This window comes from Mus musculus, chromosome 9 (assembly GCF_000001635.26).
Source record: "Mus musculus strain C57BL/6J chromosome 9, GRCm38.p6 C57BL/6J".
Classification (NCBI taxonomy): domain Eukaryota; kingdom Metazoa; phylum Chordata; class Mammalia; order Rodentia; family Muridae; genus Mus; species Mus musculus.
The window spans coordinates 105,932,741-105,952,053 of record NC_000075.6 but is presented as its reverse complement, the minus strand read 5'-3'; the positions used below and the strand labels follow the sequence as shown (position 1 = coordinate 105,952,053).

The window sequence follows — 19,313 nt, the reverse complement described above, 5'->3', positions numbered from 1 at the left end:
AGGCAAGCCCAGAGATGTGTTCTTAGGTGGTTCTAATGCAGTCAGGTTGACAATAAAGACTAAACACTGTTCTTGGGCTTGGTGTAGGATGCTTAAACTGTAGAGTTGACTTTTCATGTATAGAGTATTCCTTTGTTATCCTCGAGACATTCAAGATATGGTCTTTTGTCCTAGAAGTGCCTGGTTTTGCTGCAATGGGAGGTTTGATAGGGCATTGAGTGACAATGGCTGGCCGGTGCAGTCTCTTATCACTTCCTAATTAACCCAGTTCAACAACTTTTTCTTGAGGACCTGGTTTTTTGAGGAGACACTGAGCTGGACAATTAGAACTTTCGGTGGTGGGACAGGAGGCATCCAGCCCTGCTGTCAGCAGCTGCTCAAACTGGGAAGAAAAGATGGGTTAAGAAAGGCCTGTGCAGAGTCCCAGGACATGGCGGAATGTGCTAAGTGTCCGATAGATGTGCAAGAAGCTTGGGCCTGGGTGTGCTGATAGATTTGGGAATATGAAGGAGATCACACATTCTTTGAGTAATGGATCCAGGGAAGAAACAAGAAAACCATTAGAACCAAAGGCCGCAGGATCATGAAGCACCCACGGAAAGACAAGAGAATCAGGCTGGGTCCCTCACTGTCCCTACTGATGGGAAAACCAAATATGCATTCCAGATGTCCCCAGAACTGGGCCAAAGAACCAGAGGCCATGTGACCTTGGATTTGCAATTCAACTTCAATAGATCTCAGATCCCAGCTTTCTGGAATGGCAACCATGTGTGGTCTGGAGCCTTCAGCAGCTGGAGCTTAAGGTTCCTGAAGTTGTGATCTTAGCCCTTTTGCTTGAGCTCCTTATTTTGGTCCATGCTAGATCCTGGTCTGTGTGTGGGGTTCTTATGCTGAGTGATGGATGATGAACCAGGAGGAGAGGAGGGTAGATCCTGTGAGAAAGGAGACAGTAACTGATGGGAGGGGTACCCTCACTTTTATTTTCTACTCTTATTTATCTCTTCTTGTTCCTTTAGCTGCAAAAGGAAAGGAAGGAAAAGAAAGTAAGCTAATTAATAAGCTGTTTTAGTGTTAGGATTTAGTTGTGTAAACTTCCAATAAACTACATAAGCAGTTGCAAACCAGAGGACTCAAGACCCTAACGCCTTTGTTGTGTTAATAACTTATTAAATAATTTCTGGTTTCTTCTAGTGTCTGATGCTGCTAGAATATCACAAACCTTACCATGTTCTTAAAACAAAACAAACACAAAAAGACTTTAAGACTTTTTTTCCCGACTTACCAAATTGCCTCAGGACCCCAAATTGCACGTTTCAAAACAGACCATCTCAGGAGATGTGTGACAGGAGAATAGGGGCTGGAGAAGGAATGGTCAAGATTAACACATGAACAAGCCAGTTGGTGGGGAATGGGCTGGAGACCATTCCCTATCTGGGCTTCACGTGTCAAACAGAGCATGCTTGGTCAGTATGCAGAGGGAGGCTAGAAGCTGGTCTTCCCCTGGGCGTCGTCTAATGAACAGAGCATGCTTGAAGAAGGCCCTCTAAATACAAACTAGAGAGAAGAGTACCATATAAAAGTCCTATAAAGTACAGTCTACCTTGTGATCCAATGCGCTCTGGGATCCTTCCTCATCCCACTAGCCCACTTCCGTTTTTGGGAGTATTTTCCCTTTCTGAATCAGCCATCTCTGCTTCTCTAACCCTGTGTCCCTGATGCGGTTCCTGGAACAAAAGTTCCTAGAATCTGGTCCCCTCTGAACTCGGACCATCCGCCCAGCTCTAAGCACACTTTTCTTTTTCCTTTCTTGGTATCTTTTTCAGATACTGGCCAAAATTCTAAGCATGCTTTCCCTGGTCTTTCTCGCTCTTTGTCTAAAGTTTTGCCACCCTTTGGCTCTTGGTTTTCTCTCTGTCCCTTCTCCATCTCTCTTCCAGGAAGCCGCAAATATTTGTGGTTTCTCTGCCCTGTTGTGTTTCTCCTGAGCCCCAGTAAAACTGTCCTTATGTTCCATTTTAACAAGATGGAGAACACAAAAGGAAACCTTGGTTTCCTTGGTAACAATAAGAAGTACAGTTACCCAGTGAGAATGAGCAATGCTGCCCAGTATCCAAGGAAACTGCTCCCACTGATAGCCTGATGTGTGGTTTAACTATTTCTCCACAAGGGACATGGGGTTCCCTCCTCCCAGAGGCCATGCTAGTTTGAATTCCTATCAGGCTCTCAGAGTTGGGAAGCACATGGGTTGAGTTGGTTCTCTTGGAAGCTTTTGAAACTCCTCATTTTTTTGAGTCCCCAGTCTGGTTTGGGCTATCTCTACTCTAGAAAGAGATTAAAACCTCTAAAATATAATTTGTTTACACTACTAAATTATTTCCAACTTAGCATTAAAGGATCATAAAATTTTCGGGGGGAGGGTGTTGGAAATGTATGAGATTGGCCCACCCCTAAGTACTGAGATAACCTATAGCTGGAAGATTTATTTATTTAATTTATATTGAGTACAGTGTAACTGTCTTCAGACACACCAGAAGAGGGCATTGGGTCCCATTACAGATGGTTATGAACCACCATGTGGTTGCTGGGTATTGAACTCCAGACCTCTGGAAGAGCAGTCAGTGCTCTTAACTGACTGAGCAATCTCTCTAGCCCTGTACTGATAGTTCTAATTCTAGGGATTTTCCCCCTTAAATTTAAGAATAATTTCTTAAATTATTGCCAGGCCATGGTGGTACATACCTTTTGTCTAGCACTCTGGAGGCAGAAGTGGATCTCTGTGAATTTCAGGCCAGCCTGGTCTACAAAGTGAGTTCCAGAACAGCCCAAGTTGCTTGTAACATAGAGAAACCCTGTCTCAAAAATATATTTTTATTACCATTATTATTTTAAAGTACATCTTAAGGTGAAATATAATACACAGGGTGGGAGGAGTCTCTTTGCAAGTCATTTGTCTGCTAAGCGTCTGGTATCAGGATGTGTAAGCAATTTCTGCTACATGGCAACAAAAGCCTGCCTAAAAGTAGGCATGATATAAATGTTTCTGCAAGGAAGATATATAAGGGCCCAACATATATGGGAAAAGATATGATAAGTTTTCATAAGAGAATGCAAATCAACACCACAATGAGATGCCATTTGAACTAACTAGAATGGAGGTCTCATGCAGCCAAGGCTGGCTTGGAGTCACACTGTAGCTGAGAATGAAAGTGAACACTGAATTCCTCCGCCTTCCACTCCTAAATTATGGGATCGCAGGCATGGCCGCCATACCCAGCCCTGGTTGCAGGCATGGCTGCCATACCCAGCCCTGGTCACAGGCATGGCCACCATACCCAGCCCTGGTTGCAGGGATTGCCACCATACCAAGCCCTAGTTGCAGGCATGGCCACCATGCCCAGCCCTGGTTGCAGGGATTGCTACCATGCCAAGCCCTGGTCACAGGGATTGCCACCATGCCCAGCCCTGGTCACAGGGATTGCTACCATACCAGGCCACATTCAGGGCTCAACTCACATCAACATCTGTTTTCCACGTGCTTGCTGGCGGCCTACTTCTCTTTTCTTTCTTTCTTTTTTTTAATACTTCTTTTCAGTATACTATCCTGTATAATTCATATTGCATTTTCCTTTTCAGAATAAAAATAAGAAACCCCGTTAACAGAATGAAGCTCCGGCTAATTGCGTTTGTCTTAATCCTCTGGACTGAAACCCTGGCAGACCAGAGCCCAGGTACCAGTATAGTTTTTGTTCATTTTTATTTGGGAAAAATGAACATTTTTTATGCCTTATCAAACTTTAATATAAAGGAATACTTTATTTACTAACAGATCAAAGTATATATCACTTGATAATAATAATAACAACAACAACAACAACAACAGCAGCCATAGGAGATAACATGACTTCATCCCTTAAAGGTAGGGAAAGCTTTGGGTAAAAAACATCATATAGCCCTGGCTAGAAAATCTTTATTCATTGATTTGCATAACTCTTAGTATCTCATATCTCTGGGAATACACTAAGCCTATTTGTGAATAGAATAGTTTCAGCCTTATCTTTAGAAACGTTGCAGAAATGCTGATCAGCAGACAACTGAGCAGGCACTTAGAAGTGAGCAGAATTCAGCTTTTGAGATGAGCATCCAAGGGTGTCTTTGCATCCTGTTTCCACCCAGGAGACTTTCATCACAGTTAAATACGATCACCAGAACAAACACTGTAGGTAGAGGTTAAAGCATTCCTTCCTCTGCAAGCTGGGTGTGTGGAGTGAGCAGATGGCTGTGGCAACTGTCTCTTACTGCAGTTTCCAGTAGGTGTTTGCTTTCCTGCGAGGAAGGGCTCCATCAAGCTTGCAGAACTCAGCATACTAAACTATTTCAGAAGTAAAATTTTAATTCACTATTCCTACATTTTCCTATAGTTTCAGGTGTCTTCACTAGGGTTTCTATTCCTGCGGTAAAACCCCATTGGCCAACATCATCTTGGATAGAAAAAGGTTTATTTGCGTTTACAATTCCACAGCACAGCGTGCCACCGAGGGAAATCAGGGAAGAGATGCAGAGCGGGAACCTAGACACAGGCGCTGATGTAGAGGACATGGAGTAGAGCTGCTTAGGGCTTTCCCATGGCCTGCCCAGCCTGCTTTCTTATAGCACCCAGGACTGCCAGCCTAAGGGTGACATTTGTTGCCTTCAGGAAACTGGGCCCTCCCACATCAATCATCGATCAAGAGAATGTATTGCAGTGTTGCTCATGGGCCAGTCTTGTGGAGGTGTTTTCTCAATTGAGGTTCCCTGTTCTCAATTCATCCTGGCTTGTGTGATATCAACATAAAAGCAGACAGCCAACCAGGCATCAGTCATTCCAAGGCTATCATAGCACAGAGTAGTAGTTTGATTTTGTTAGGTGCATATATAAAGGTTCAATCTGTCCATCCATCTCTTTTACTAATATATGCTTTCTTATATGTATATATTATATGTATATATATATGATGTGCAACATATAATATGTAATATATGGTATATGACCTATGATAAATATATATATATATATATATATATATATATGCTTCCCCTTTAGTTGGTGGAAGACAACGAATCCCACACGGAAAAACATAATCTAAGTGTTTCTGTGACTAAATCACTGCCCTTTGCCCTTTTCCCATTTGCAATATGAAATATACACGCTGAGTAGCCCCAGTCTGAACATCCTCTGTCTGTAATGGTTCAGGACCCCAACCTTTTTGAACCCCAACAACACCAAAGGAGGAAGCTGCACTACAGCCTGTGGCTTTCCCAGGTCACCTTTACCAAAGAAGACATACCTGTAATTTTTTCTTCCATCCAATTTTGGGGGATGGTCTGCGTCAATGGTGGGCCCATAGGGGAGTTGAAAAGCTGATCCCTTTGTCTCTGCATGGGGTAGCTGTGGCAATGTATGGTTCAGCCACTTTCAGACCAGACCTGGTGACGCATTGGTGACCTCTCTTTGCTTCATGCCCACGTCTGATCCCGATTCTCCTAGTTCATGGTCCCCAAAGAGTCCATACACATAAAGTCTCTCTTCATGTCCTCTGAAGTTCTCCAGCCCAAGACAACTGCTTATTCTCTGCAGTATCCAAAAATAGGTATTAATCCTCAAACCACATTGTGACCTTCTGGAGTGCTACTGTGTCATTAATTTTGTAGTACAGTATCATAGTTTGGGGCTCCAGAAATGAAAAGAAAGTTAATTATCTTCAGAGATAGATTTGAGGATGAATGATCTGTTGGGTAACTTTACTAATGAACCCTTGACATGTCAGGCAGAAGAAGTAGTTTCTTCTGTTTGACTTCCAGCGAAAACGGTCTTTGGAATTATGATAAAGCTTTGACACAAAGACATAGTCTTAAGTGACTACTGAGGTTTAAACTGTGATGGTGGAAATAGATTGCATGTTTGCTTGCTGTCTTCTTATTGTGCAGGGCCAGGCCCCGAGTACGCAGACGTGGTGTTTCTGGTGGACAGCTCCAATTACCTGGGAATTAAGTCCTTCCCATTTGTGAGAACTTTTCTCAACAGGATGATCAGCAGCCTCCCCATAGAGGCCAACAAGTACCGCGTGGCCCTGGCCCAGTACAGCGATGCTCTCCACAATGAGTTCCAGCTGGGCACCTTCAAGAACAGGAACCCCATGCTGAACCACCTGAAGAAGAACTTCGGGTTCATCGGTGGCTCCCTGAAGATAGGGAACGCCCTGCAGGAGGCTCACAGGACCTATTTCTCTGCTCCCACAAATGGGAGAGACAAGAAACAGTTCCCCCCAATCCTGGTGGTGCTGGCTTCAGCAGAGTCTGAGGATGATGTGGAAGAGGCTGCGAAGGCCCTGCGGGAAGATGGGGTGAAAATCATCTCTGTGGGGGTGCAGAAGGCTTCTGAGGAAAACCTGAAGGCGATGGCCACCTCTCAGTTCCATTTCAATCTCAGGACTGCCAGAGACCTCGGCATGTTTGCCCCAAACATGACACGGATCATCAAGGATGTGACTCAGTACAGGGAAGGGACAACTGTGGACTTAATCACAGCTGTAGCCCCAACCACACCTGCAGCCCCAGCCACACCTGCAGCCCCAACCATACCTGCAGCTCTAACCACAGCTGCCAACCACGTTGATAAGACAGGTAGGAAGGCCTTGAGGAGGCACCCAATCCCCATGGGCTCCGTATCTATCCACTCTTACCCATGGCAGCTCCCATTTGTGTTGTCTCAGGACACCAGCTGTATTGAGCTGTTGTGGGATTTCCACACACCAGCCTTTTCTTTGCCTCTGCCTGAGCCATTTCTTTCTCTGACATCAATCCTGTTGCCTTCCTTTGCCTCTTTTTGGTAGAAGAGAGCCATCATTTAAATCTCAACCCCGTATTACTCCTCTCTTTGGAAGCTTTCATTTTGGGTTCCAGCATTCCTTGGGCACATCTTATGACAGCAACCTTTCCCATGATTTTCCATCTCTCTTTGACCCTGTCCTGTACCATGAGTGGGCAGTGCCATAGGGGCAGAGTTGGCAGCTCATGTTTTTCTCTGTCTTCCTTGAACCTAGAGAGTGAGCTGGTGTCTTGTTTCTTGTTATGAGTAAATGAACATCAGGCTATCATAGATTTCAGAAACCCATCTAGATGGTTCCTTTTTCTTCATAGTCCTGGTGATGTGAAGCTTATGGGCAGTAATTCAATAAGTGACAATCAGCTAGCATATCACAGCTCCTGGTGGGAATGGGGACTGTGGGATGAGAGGCTTGTCTGCACATGTTCATGCTTTGTCACACAGGCAGTAAAGGGGTGACTTGATTGGTCAGCAGTATGGTGGGCTGCAATCTTGGGCTTGTAGCATGGTCCCTCCTGCACCATTTCTTCTAAGCTTGTGTCTAATGAATACCATCCAGTACCTGCTCCAGACAGAGGGCACTTGTTACTGTTCCAGCTATGTGGTCTGTCATCCTATGGTGATAGCTTTTACATTTATAGCTAAATATTTCACATTTCCATATATTTAATATTAGGATATATATTTTTTGCAATGCATTAGTAGTCCTTTGTAGTGAGACTCTGAACTGCTGCTATTAAGTAACAGTGTCTCCCAGCAGAGTTTAAACTGAAGAAATACTAGTAATAGTTATCAAAGGCTTATGGATAAGAATGAGAGCAATTGGGGACATTTCAAATTGAATTGGTTCAGTATCTCCCCCATGTACATAATTCAAGACCTCAGCTGTTACCTTGCCTATGTGAAAATTTCCCATTTTCTTTCCTGAGGACCCCCAAGGACATCTCTGGGGACCCCTTCATCCATGCTGATGTTTATGTATTCAGAGCTACTCAGGATCAGCCTTTACCCCAGCTATCAAAGTGTGTCCTTTTAGGGCTTATGACCCCAGCCCCTGCAGCATGTGAATTGGTTCAGTATCTCCCTCATGTACATAATTCAAGACCTCAGCTGTTACCTTGCCTATGTGAAAATTTCCCATTTTCTTTCCTGAGAACCCCCAAGGACATCTCTGGGGACCCCTTCATCCATGCTGATGTTTATGTATTCAGAGCTACATAAGTTAGGTAAGTTCTGATTTCCATTCCAGAAGCCATCTCTGTTACCTTCCAGCTTCCGTCCAGCTGCCTGGACTGCCTTCCCTTCTGCTCCGGGAAACCCTGGATTTCATGTAGAAACACATTGTGCCTTCTCTTCATTTACTTTGATTCTTGACTCCGTTGGCCCAAAATAGGAACGCTAATGCTCCACTTGCTCACACCTTCTTATTGAAGGATGCTGTACTTATGTCTTAGGTGAGTTTTCTATGATGTCTTCAAAGCAGAGCACCAGTCACTGGGGACATGGGCCTAGAAAGCACCAGTAAGAAACAGGGAAAACAAAACAGGAGGTTGCACACGCCGTCCTGATGATGAGGCAAATGGGCCAGTCACAGCTCTAGGTGTGTGTGTGCAGTAAGAATGCTGCTCTGGTGAGAAGCCTGGCCATGCCTCTGAAGTACAGCAGCACAATTCCCAGCTTGGCAGACTTCCCTGGCTGCTCTCTGACTCTTCGGGTATCTCTTAGTCTGGTCTCTTTGGAACAGTGGAGCTCTGACTCTTTCTTAGAGGGTCCCATGTATTGATCATATTTCTACTCCTTGTAGTACAAGACAGGGTACTGCATGGAAGGGTCCTTGCCTTCTGGAAGTTAAGGCAAGGCTGTGTTAACAGTGATTTTAAATTATGGCCTAGATGCTTAGGACTGTGGGTAGTTTTTTTTTTTATCTTCCTCCTCCTCCTCTTCTTCCTCCTCCTTTTCCTCCTCCTCCTCTCCCTCCTCCCCTCCTCTTCTTTCTCCTCCTCTTCTTCCTCCTCTCCTTACTCTTCATCCTCCTCCTCTCCTTCCTTCTCCTCTTCCTCCTCTCCTTCCTCCTCTTCCCCCCTTCTATTCTCCTTCCTCCCCCTTTTAAACTTTTTGTTGATTCTATGTGAGCCTCATATCATGCACTCCAGTCCTCTGTATCTCCCCATCCCTTCACATCCTCTTCTCTCCCTTGCAATTTTCCCCCAAAGAAAACGAAAAAAAAAACCCAAAACAAACAAAAAAACAAAACAAAAAAACCAAAAACAAAAAACAAACAAAACAAAGCATAGAAAATATCTCATCATGAAAGGTGCAGTTTTGGAGCTGTAGGATCCGCCCCTTCACGTGCTCCAGCAGTTCATAGATGAGATAGATGTTAGGGTGGGTTAACTCAAAGCCCTGGATCTGGCCCAGGTGGCAGCTGAGTTGGATAGCTTGCTAGCTCTCCCGCATTTGGGTAGTGTTCTTAACCTGTGGACTTCTGTTCCCTTCCTTGTAAAGTGAGGGGAATTGTGTATATCTGCTAACAAGGGTGAAGGGACTTGTGTGATGTTTGTTTATTGCTATTGATACTAACAGCTGTTGGCAAATAAATGCTGAATTGGGTAGGTCATGCTGGGACTTAGTTTACTCAGTGGTGTGGGATTCTGAGTACAGTTCATTTGAATTAGTTTTAATTAATTTTCTACAAATACTCCTTTTCTCACCAGGAGCCCCACACTAGAGCACTTGGCCTGAGACTCCAGATTCTTGCAAACAAATGCCTGTGTGACATCTCCTCTGGGATGTTCAATGCTAAGTGGATGCTAACATGTCTGAGATGGAACTCTAGAGTCCTACCTGTAACTCACTCTTCCTACTGTCTCAGAAGGACACACTGACCCCATTCATGCAGATGTGCAAGCCCTAAGCCCAAGAGTTTCCTTCTGTTTCTGTTTGTGTCCAGTCATTAAGCTTTCTGCTGCCTCTAGTCATTCATCAGAACTGATCTTGTTGCTCTATTTCATTGCTATTGTCCTGCCCCTTGCCTGGCCTAGAAGAGGTGTTGTTGTAACCTTGAGTTCCTAATTTCCTCCAGTACCTAGAGCGATACTTAAGATGCGGGACAAAAATGGGGTCCCGAGTCTACTCGGGGCTAGGGCCACTGGGCGAGGCAGACTCTAGGTTGCCGCTGGGCGGGCATTGGACTGTGAGAAGCCTCAGGACCCCGCTCTGGGGGTGGTAAGGAAGGCGCACACAGCCTGGGGTCCTCACGGAACTGCCTGAGTCTGGCTTTGACTTTCAGGCACCACAGACACTGCTGGGTACCTCGGAAGAGCTGCTGGGTACCTTGGAAGAGCTGGGCCACACGGAGGTCAGGGATGACAGGTTCTCACTCTTGGACATCCCAGATGCTGATGTATATTGGGGAAGAGCTGAGAACAGAGTGGGGACCCTTGGGTGGACTCTGTCCTGGGGACAAAAGGGCAGAGAGGAGAGTCTGGCTAGCTCAGGTGGCTGGTTCGGAGGGTGGGTTGGCTTGCTGCTGGCAGCTGGAGCGCAGGGAGGCTTCCCAGCAGGAGGTTAGACACACGCATGGCTCTGTAGAGGGAGATCTACTCCATTGCTCCAGCACTGCGGATCCTGATGAGAAGAGGCAGTTCTTGGTTTTAAAGCATTTATTGAAGAAAGGCAGAGAGAGGGAGAAAGTGGGGAAGGAGAGGCCAGCCATAACCATGTGGAGAGAGGGGGATGAGGGGGGTGGGGAAGGGAACAAGAGTAAGAGCAAGAGAATAAGAGAGGCAAGAGAGGGAGGAAGGGACAAGCAGCTCCTTTTATAGTGGGCTGGGGCTACTTGGCTGTTGCTAGGTAACTGTGGGGGTGGAGTCCAGACAATACCAGGAGCTTGGGGCATTGCCTACAAGACTGATGGCCGCACAACTCTCTGCAGGGGGCTGTGGGAGGCTGTAGATTCAACAGGAGCCAGGGGCCCAGGAGGCATGGCCAAACTCCTACTGTCCCATGAAGGTAGGAGTTTGGCCTATGCTCAACCGGGGACCAGGCTGTCTGTACACAGTTCACCACCCAACATTAAGACATTTAAAACAGGTCATGTGACTCCCAGGAGATCTGGGAGATCTGAGATCTCCCTCTGAGCTCATCACCATGGCTTCCCTTCATCCATTGGCTCTAGCCACTATGTATGTCTTGCTTGTCTCTGCCTTTTGCTATTCTTTCTCCTAAAATTTCTTTCTTCCAAATTCCCTATGATCGAATCCTACACATTTCATCCAAATGGGACCCTTTCAGAAAGGCCTGTCCCGACTTCACAACTCGCATGGGTGAGAGTCTCTTCCCCAACCACACATCCAGTAGAGCCAATCAAGCCACCTGCTTTGCTGTCTTTATAGCAGTTGTCACCTCTTGAAAGAAAGTAATCTGGCCACCGAGTGTGAGTTTATTGAGGTCAGAAATATGTCTGCTAACCCATCCCTGCATGTCCGCGTGAGAGAGTGATGAAAGTGGTGGCAGCCATGATGGTCACCTTGCTGATGAGAGTTGGGTGTGGACGAGGGTATTATTGTAGAGGTGGTCACAAAGATGGCTGCAGCAGTGCTGGCTATAAGCATGTGGCAGGAAACTGGCTAAGTATAGAAGAAAGTATACACACAAAAACCTCTGAACTCAAGGACCTTGCCAGTCTTATTCAGAATTCTGCTGTTGTGTTTAATAAGGGGAAGCAATTCAGACTGGGTCTGTGGTAACCCCGTCCATTTGCATTAGCATCTCAACCATCCTGGAAGTCCTCTCATCCCAGGCCAGTGGTCTTTCCTAACCTCACAACTTTTCTGTCTCCACAGTTCCCTTTCCCACCTCTTGCCAGAAGGACTCCCTTGCCGACCTTATATTCTTGGTGGATGAGTCAGTGGGGACCACACAGAATCTGAGGGACCTGCAGAACTTCCTGGAGAATGTCACCAGCTCTGTGGATGTGAAGGACAACTGCATGCGGCTTGGGCTGATGAGCTTCAGCGACAGGGCTCAGACTATTTCTTCCCTGAGGTCAAGCGCCAACCAGTCTGAATTCCAGCAGCAAATCCAGAAACTCTCTCTCCAGACTGGGGCATCTAATGTTGGGGCCGCCATTGAGCAGATGAGGAAAGAAGGCTTCTCAGAGTCCAGTGGCAGCAGGAAGGCCCAGGGCGTCCCCCAGATTGCTGTGCTGGTCACCCACAGAGCATCAGATGACATGGTGCGGGAGGCTGCACTGGATCTGCGCTTGGAGGGTGTAACTATGTTTGCAATGGGCATCGAAGGGGCCAACAACACGCAATTAGAAGACATAGTGTCATACCCTTCCAGGCAGAGCATTTCCACACACAGCTCCTACAGTCACTTGGAATCATACAGTGGGAACTTCCTGAAGAAGATCCGCAATGAAATCTGGACCCAAGTTTCTACTCGTGCTGAACAAATGGAGCTGGATAAAACCGGTATGTCTAGAAGACACTTGTTATTACATAGCTAATGGGAATGGTTGTCTGGGTTTGGGGCAGAAATAGGCATTGAGCAAAACTCAGTCAGGGGACTTTTAAGGGTTGTGAGAACATTAAAAAACAAAAACAAAACAAAACAACAACAACAAAAAAACCAAAATGAAATCTGGATAATGGTTGCATAGCTATAAATATGCCAAGATCCATCAAACAACATACTTAAACAATGGATCGATTTTATAATGTACCAATTGTGCCTCAGTAAGATGTAATAAAGCCATACACGTTATACATAAAACATGTTTTATAGTGTAGATGGACACAGAGAAGAAAAAAATAATCTATAGTCCCACCTTCAGATAACACTGGACTTGGCTTGTTTTTTAATGATGTCTCTTTGCTTGTTGCTCTGTCTCTGTTTCTCAGAGCATTAATAAATCAAAGGGCATTTACATTTTCCAGATACTGTAATGGTGAGAAATGTCAGTGTCCAGGAGCCTGGGCATTTATGTCCTCTGACCAGAGCATTTTCTATTCCTAGACACGATAAGATAGAAACTAAATTGTAATAAAATGACTGTTAGGGGTGTGGCATCCTACCAGAAAGTCGATTTTGTGACTGACTGGTCTAGTGCCACCCAGTTGACAACAAACGTCTCTATTTTAAAAGCCAAATCTGCACATTGGTAGCTCTACCTCTGTTTAACTGAACTTATGTCAGGGGACAGATTTCATCTCTGCCTAACCAACTGGTGGACACGTTCTGTAGCTGATGTTTGAGGGTTAGTTACCACCAGCCAGTGAGTTATAATCGGGATGACTTTTGATTTTATTTAATTAAGGATGTATTTATCGTGTGAGTAGGAAGCGTTTGAGGTACAAGCACGCATGTGGCCTGGCACTCGGTGGAATTGAGAGGACAGTGTTTGAGTCACTTCTTGTTTTCCACCATGGATTCTGAGGATTGGACTCAGGGTGTTGGGCTTGCATGGCTATTACATTACTTACTGAACAATTTTGCTGACCCTAACTTTTATTTAATTTTAAAGTATCCTTAGTATAATGGGTGGGGTTTTTTGTACAGGTACATGTGCTCCTGTGTGTGTACATACTTATGTGTGCCTGCATGTAGCGACCAGAGGTCACTGCCGTGTCTTCTTCAATTGGTTTCCACCTTACATTTTGGGGTTGGGTTTCTCACTGAACCTGGAGCCCCCAGGTTCGTCTAGACTGGCTGGCCAACAAACCCTAGGAATCTTCCTGACTCTACCTCTCCAACACTAGGATTACAGTGGCCCCCTCACCCCTTAATGTAGTTGCTCACACTTGGGCAGCAAGGGCGTTCCTGGCTGGGCTCTCAGTTGGTGGAGTAGGAGCATCAGTGACAGATGACGAGTGTTGTCCAGTGTCTGGTGAGAGGACAGAGGGCAGGGAAGCCTTGGGGTCTGCTGCGCTCGCCCCACATGCTCTCTTTAGCATCACTGGCCACTGCTGCCTTACTCTGGTGAGTGCTCCGCTCTTTATTATGTATCAGTTCGCTTTGCTCTATCTCAAGGTTTGCAAGCCCAGATCAACCTGTGCTTGGCAGAGGACCGTGATCTTGGCCCCAAAGCTTTGGGTATTGATCTCCATAGTTGTAATTCTCTGGGTTGGACTTATTTATTTCTTAAGGAATGGTGACTCAAAGCCTACAGCAGTGTCAGGAATCACTAATGCCCCCAAGCTGCCAACAACAAGAATTCTAAAATGGCCAAGTTGCCCTGTGTTTAGAAGATTGGCTCATTTACATAAGGAGATAATGGCATGGGGAAACTTAAGGTTTGAAAATGTGCTCTTCGTTTACTGGCTGTGTGATCTTAGATAAATCACTATGCCTTGCTGTGTTTCCATGTTTTCCCAAGATGATGGTACATTTCAAAGGTTAAAATGGATAGAAAGATCCAGGTACCATACCAACACAGAGGCTTATTTTTGTTTGTTTGTTTGTTTGCTTTGTTTTTTTTTGTTTTGTTTTGTTTTTTTGGTTTTTTTTGAGGCATGATTCTTTGTGTAGCCCTGGCTGTCCTGAAACTTGCTCCTTAAACCAGGCTGGCCTTGAACTGGGAGATCTGCCTGTCTCTGCTTCTTGAGTGTTGGGATTAAAGGCATGCATCATCAATGCCTGGTTCTGAGGCCCTGTTCTTTAGATTCTCTACAGCCTCATGTTCCCTCACAAAGCCTGGGACAAAGTTCCCTGGAGATGCTTCGTGACTGACAGAGCACTCACTGCCCACACTCACGTTTGTTTCCTTTTTAGGCTGTGTGGATACAAAGGAGGCCGACATCTATTTTCTCATTGATGGGTCGTCCAGCATCCGTAAGAAAGAGTTTGAGCAAATCCAGATATTTATGTCATCTGTGATAGACATGTTTCCTATCGGCCCCAACAAAGTTCGGGTCGGAGTTGTGCAGTATTCACATAAGAATGAAGTGGAATTTCCTGTCTCTCGCTACACGGATGGCATTGACTTGAAAAAGGCTGTTTTTAACATCAAGCAACTCAAAGGTCTTACATTCACCGGGAAAGCCCTGGATTTCATATTGCCTCTCATAAAGAAGGGAAAAACAGAGAGGACCGACAGAGCCCCCTGTTACCTCATCGTGCTGACTGATGGAAAGTCAAATGACAGCGTTCTCGAACCTGCCAACAGACTGCGGGCTGAGCAGATCACCATTCACGCCATCGGGATTGGCGAGGCAAACAAAACACAGCTGCGGCAGATTGCTGGGAAGGACGAAAGGGTTAACTTCGGGCAGAACTTCGATTCTCTGAAGAGCATAAAAAATGAAATCGTTCACCGCATCTGCTCTGAAAAAGGTAAGAGAACCAAAGTGAAACCCAGAAAGGGATGCAGAAAAGTCAGGCGAGGATGGGAGTGGAGCTCAGTGGTAGGACACTTGCTTGGAGTGGATGAGCCCAAGGTTTGAGCCTCAGCAAGGCAGGCAAGCAAGCAAGCAGGCAAGCAAGCAAGCAGGCAAGCAGGCAAGCAGGCAAGCAGGCAAGCAGGCAAGCAGGCAAGCAGGCAAGCAGGCAAGCAGGCAAGCAGGCAAGCAGGCAAGCAGGCAAGCAAGCAAACACACCCAACAATAACAACAGAACCAAAGTTGGGTATTATAGAAGGTGGCTGAGGTTTTCACTGGAAAGAAAGGACAAGGATGCAAAATATGAGTGATTTTTTTTTTTCCTGAGCCACTGGAAAGAAAAGCAAAGAAGCAAATGTGAAGTACTGTGGGCAGAATCCCATGTCCTGGGATTCATCTTCCTCTTTCCCCTGCTGGGGAACATAACACAGTTGTCATATACAGTTGGGGGTCTAAGAACAAGAAGATGAGAAGGAAGAGTCCCCAGTGTCTCCTGGGTTGACTACAGGAAAAGAGCTTTGGGAGGCACAACATAGAGGGTACCATAGATTCTTCTTCAGAGAAGAAGGTTCTAGGCTGATGTGAGGAGGCTGGCACAGTGTTTGTAGTTCAGGTATCCAGTCATGGACAAGGAAATGGATCCTAACTAGTGAGTGGTGCTTAGAATGCTAAGGAGGCTAGGCCTGAGGGACCAGAGAACAGCAGTACACCCCACAGCCGATGCTGATGGACCGACACAGTATGTCTGTATGCTGGACTAAAGTACGCCAACAGCAACTCTTCAAGCCCAAGGTTACAGAATAGTATTGCTCGTTTTTCTCATCTGCAATAGGCTGGGCAGTTCAGGTCCAGTGGACAGGCAGGGGCTTCCACCCGAGGTGGACCTGAAGTGGTGCTCCTTGCCTCCAAATGTGGACAGTGAGGCCTGAAGGGAGCTTGCCATACTCAGTTGCTTTGATGGTAGCACCCAGAAGAGGCTGGGCTGCTGTTTCTTGGTTACTGGTTCAAATTTAGTTGGGGGGAGGGGGGTCGTCATGTCTTGTTGCAAGGAAGGCTGGGGCACGCATTCTCCTGCTGGGAAAACATCTGCCTGGATGACCCTTGATTAACAGGTAAAAATGGGAAAACATTAATTAGCATTCTAGAAGCAGACCCTATCACGTGTAGAAATAAGGGAGTAGCTTCCGTGGATGTTAAATGCATATAAAAGTATGTAAGCCTTGATATGTGTCGCACACACAAGTGTTGCTAGCAGTTTGCTTTACCTTGGGGCTTTGGTAAAGCCATATTCCTATTGTTTTAATTTTAAAGATTTTAAAAAAAGTTTTATGTGTTGAGTGTTTGGTCTGCATATATGTGTACCATGTAGATGCTATGTTTGCAGAGGTCAGAAGAGGGCATCAGAACCACTGGGGCTGGAGTTATGGATGGCTGTTAGCTACTGTGTGGATGCTGCGAGTTAAATCTGGGTCCTCTGCAAAGACAACAAGTGTTGTAAACTGCTGAACTGTCTCTCCAGCCCTAGTAACACTCATTTTCAAAAGCTTATAGAAGTTGTACATGCATATATATATATATATATATATATATATATATATATATATATGTACACACACATATATGTATATATATACACACATATATATATGTATATATGTATATATACCCAGTTTCTATAAGGGCTGTGTGTGTGTGTGTGTGTGTGTGTGTATGTGTGTGTGTGTGTATGTGAAGGAATAGTCCCTGGTGAATGAATATATGTGTGTACTAAAGCATGTAATATCTTAAAACAAAACAAAACAAAACAAAACCTTGTCACTACAATTTCTAGAGTTGACTTATTTATCAAATAATTTAAAATTATCCCAGAACATAATGTTGCTTCAGGATTACTTAGATTTATGTTTTTCATGACGATTTTGCATTAATTTCATGACTGTGTTTAAATGAAACATTAGTCCCAGAAATGCTGAGAATTGGTTACTCTGGCTCTGTTTAACTTTTAAAATCACCATTACAGCTTTAACGTTTAATTACCTTGAAGCTTGGTACTTCTATGTACTTAAGAGTTATGAATGAATGAGTGATGAATGGGTGAATGATGAATGAATGATGCATGAATGGGTGAATGAATGAATGATGAATGAATGAATGATGAATGAATGAATGATGAATGAATGATGAATGAATGAATGGGTGATTGTATGGATGAAGGATGGGCATTTGGGATTGGCATTTTCTTTTTAAAGTTCCTTGGGTTGTCCTCAGTGAATTTCTGATGCAGGGTTCTTGTCAGGTTTCTTCTACCAAAGTTACAAGTAAAAATGTCCGACGTAACAGCCATGCCCTGGGACAATTTTACATTTTTCTCATAAGTGCATTTGTGATTGCTTACTGTGTCCTCCTACATAAGAACCACACTGATTTCTGATCTTTTTCTCCCAAACAGGATGTGAAGACATGAAGGCAGACATCATGTTTTTGGTGGACAGTTCTGGAAGCATAGGGCCTACAAATTTTGAGACAATGAAAACTTTCATGAAAAATCTGGTGGGGAAGATTCAGATTGGCGCCGACAGATCCCAAGTCGGTGTTGTTCAATTCAGTGACTATAACAGGGAAGAATTCCAGCTTAATAAATACTCCACGCATGAGGAAATTTATGCAGCCATAGATAGGATGTCTCCCATCAACAGAAACACTCTGACAGGAGGAGCACTAACCTTTGTAAATGAATACTTTGACCTTTCCAAGGGGGGGCGCCCCCAGGTCAGAAAGTTCCTTATCCTCCTCACAGATGGAAAAGCTCAGGACGAAGTGGGGGGCCCAGCCACGGCTCTCAGGAGCAAAAGTGTGACCATCTTCTCCGTGGGTGTGTATGGGGCCAATAGGGCTCAGCTGGAGGAGATCAGTGGAGATGGCAGTCTGGTTTTCCATGTTGAGAACTTTGACCATCTGAAGGCCATAGAGAGTAAACTCATCTTTCGAGTGTGTGCTCTGCATGGTAAGTGCCCCACCCCCACCCCTCTTCCCTTTAAGCCTCCAGGATGTGAGATATTGACTTACCTCACACTAAGAGGGCTGCACTCTGGTCTCAGACACTTCCTAGACTTCAGTGTTTTAAGTTTTGAGTCGTACCCATATTTTTATGTGTATGGCTGCTTAGTCTGCATGGATGTCTGTATACCACACGCACACACTCAGTGCCCACAGAGGTCAGAAGAGGGTTTCAGACCCCCTGGAACTGGAGCTACCGATGGCTGTGAGCTACCATGTGGGTGCTGGAAACGGAACCTGAGTCTTCTGGAACAACACTCAGTGTTCTTAATTGCTGAGCCACCCTCCCAGCTCCCTTTTCTTTGGTTTAAAAAACTCTCTTTATTTGAAAAAAAAATATAGAATTGAGCATATTCTCCCATACCCACATACCCTCTCTTCTCTTCCCTTCTTGGCCCCCTTCCCATTAATTCGTTCTGTCTCCATAGATATTTTTACTTCTACTTTTAGTCAATTAGAATGCTTTCATGCCTCTATAATATCATCCAGGGCAGGAAGTAATTAGAAGCATCCATGCATCTTCCTTTTAGCTGAATTAAATGGTAACCTCGACAGCTCCGATCTACCAAGAACATCCCTCATATTTTAAATACACAGTGTGCATTTTTATTGATTGGTAGTCTTCTGGCAGCTAGGCATTTGTCTCTTCATATACTATCACTTGTGAAATTATAGTGTGTGCCTTTCTCCCTGATGGCTTAAGGTTACCACATTTCTCTCATAAATTATAGTGCTTTTTAAAAAGTATTGAGCAATACTCAGTTTGAGTCAACCCCCCACCCTTTTTTTTTAGTGCTGGGAATTGAGCTTCCTGCCTCACTAGTGCTAGGCCACTGAACTGCATCCCAGCCCAGATGCTATCTGATTTAACCTCTCTTGAACTAGAGCTTGCTATTGAGCTGCACGAGGCCTGAAGGCTCACATTTAAAAGCCTGTCATGTGCCCTCATCTGTTTTGGAAACAGCTAAGGGAGCAAGTGAAACCATCAGAAGTCTGTTGTGTGTTCTCCTGGC

At 45.0% G+C, this 19,313-nt stretch overlaps 1 protein-coding gene across 2 annotated transcripts in view; it reads left to right on the top strand.

Annotated features, from left to right (window-relative positions):
• Positions 1-19,313, top strand: part of Col6a5 (collagen, type VI, alpha 5) — a 106,394-nt gene that overhangs the window by 10,410 nt on the left and 76,671 nt on the right. For both annotated transcript variants that reach the window (NM_001167923.1, XM_030244492.1), the window contains exons 2-6: positions 3,634-3,728; positions 5,965-6,660; positions 11,707-12,339; positions 14,639-15,199; positions 17,693-18,247. In NM_001167923.1, coding sequence (NP_001161395.1) covers positions 3,662-3,728; positions 5,965-6,660; positions 11,707-12,339; positions 14,639-15,199; positions 17,693-18,247 — 2,512 coding nt within the window. In that variant the 5' untranslated portion in view covers positions 3,634-3,661. The remainder of the gene's footprint in view (positions 1-3,633; positions 3,729-5,964; positions 6,661-11,706; positions 12,340-14,638; positions 15,200-17,692; positions 18,248-19,313) is intronic.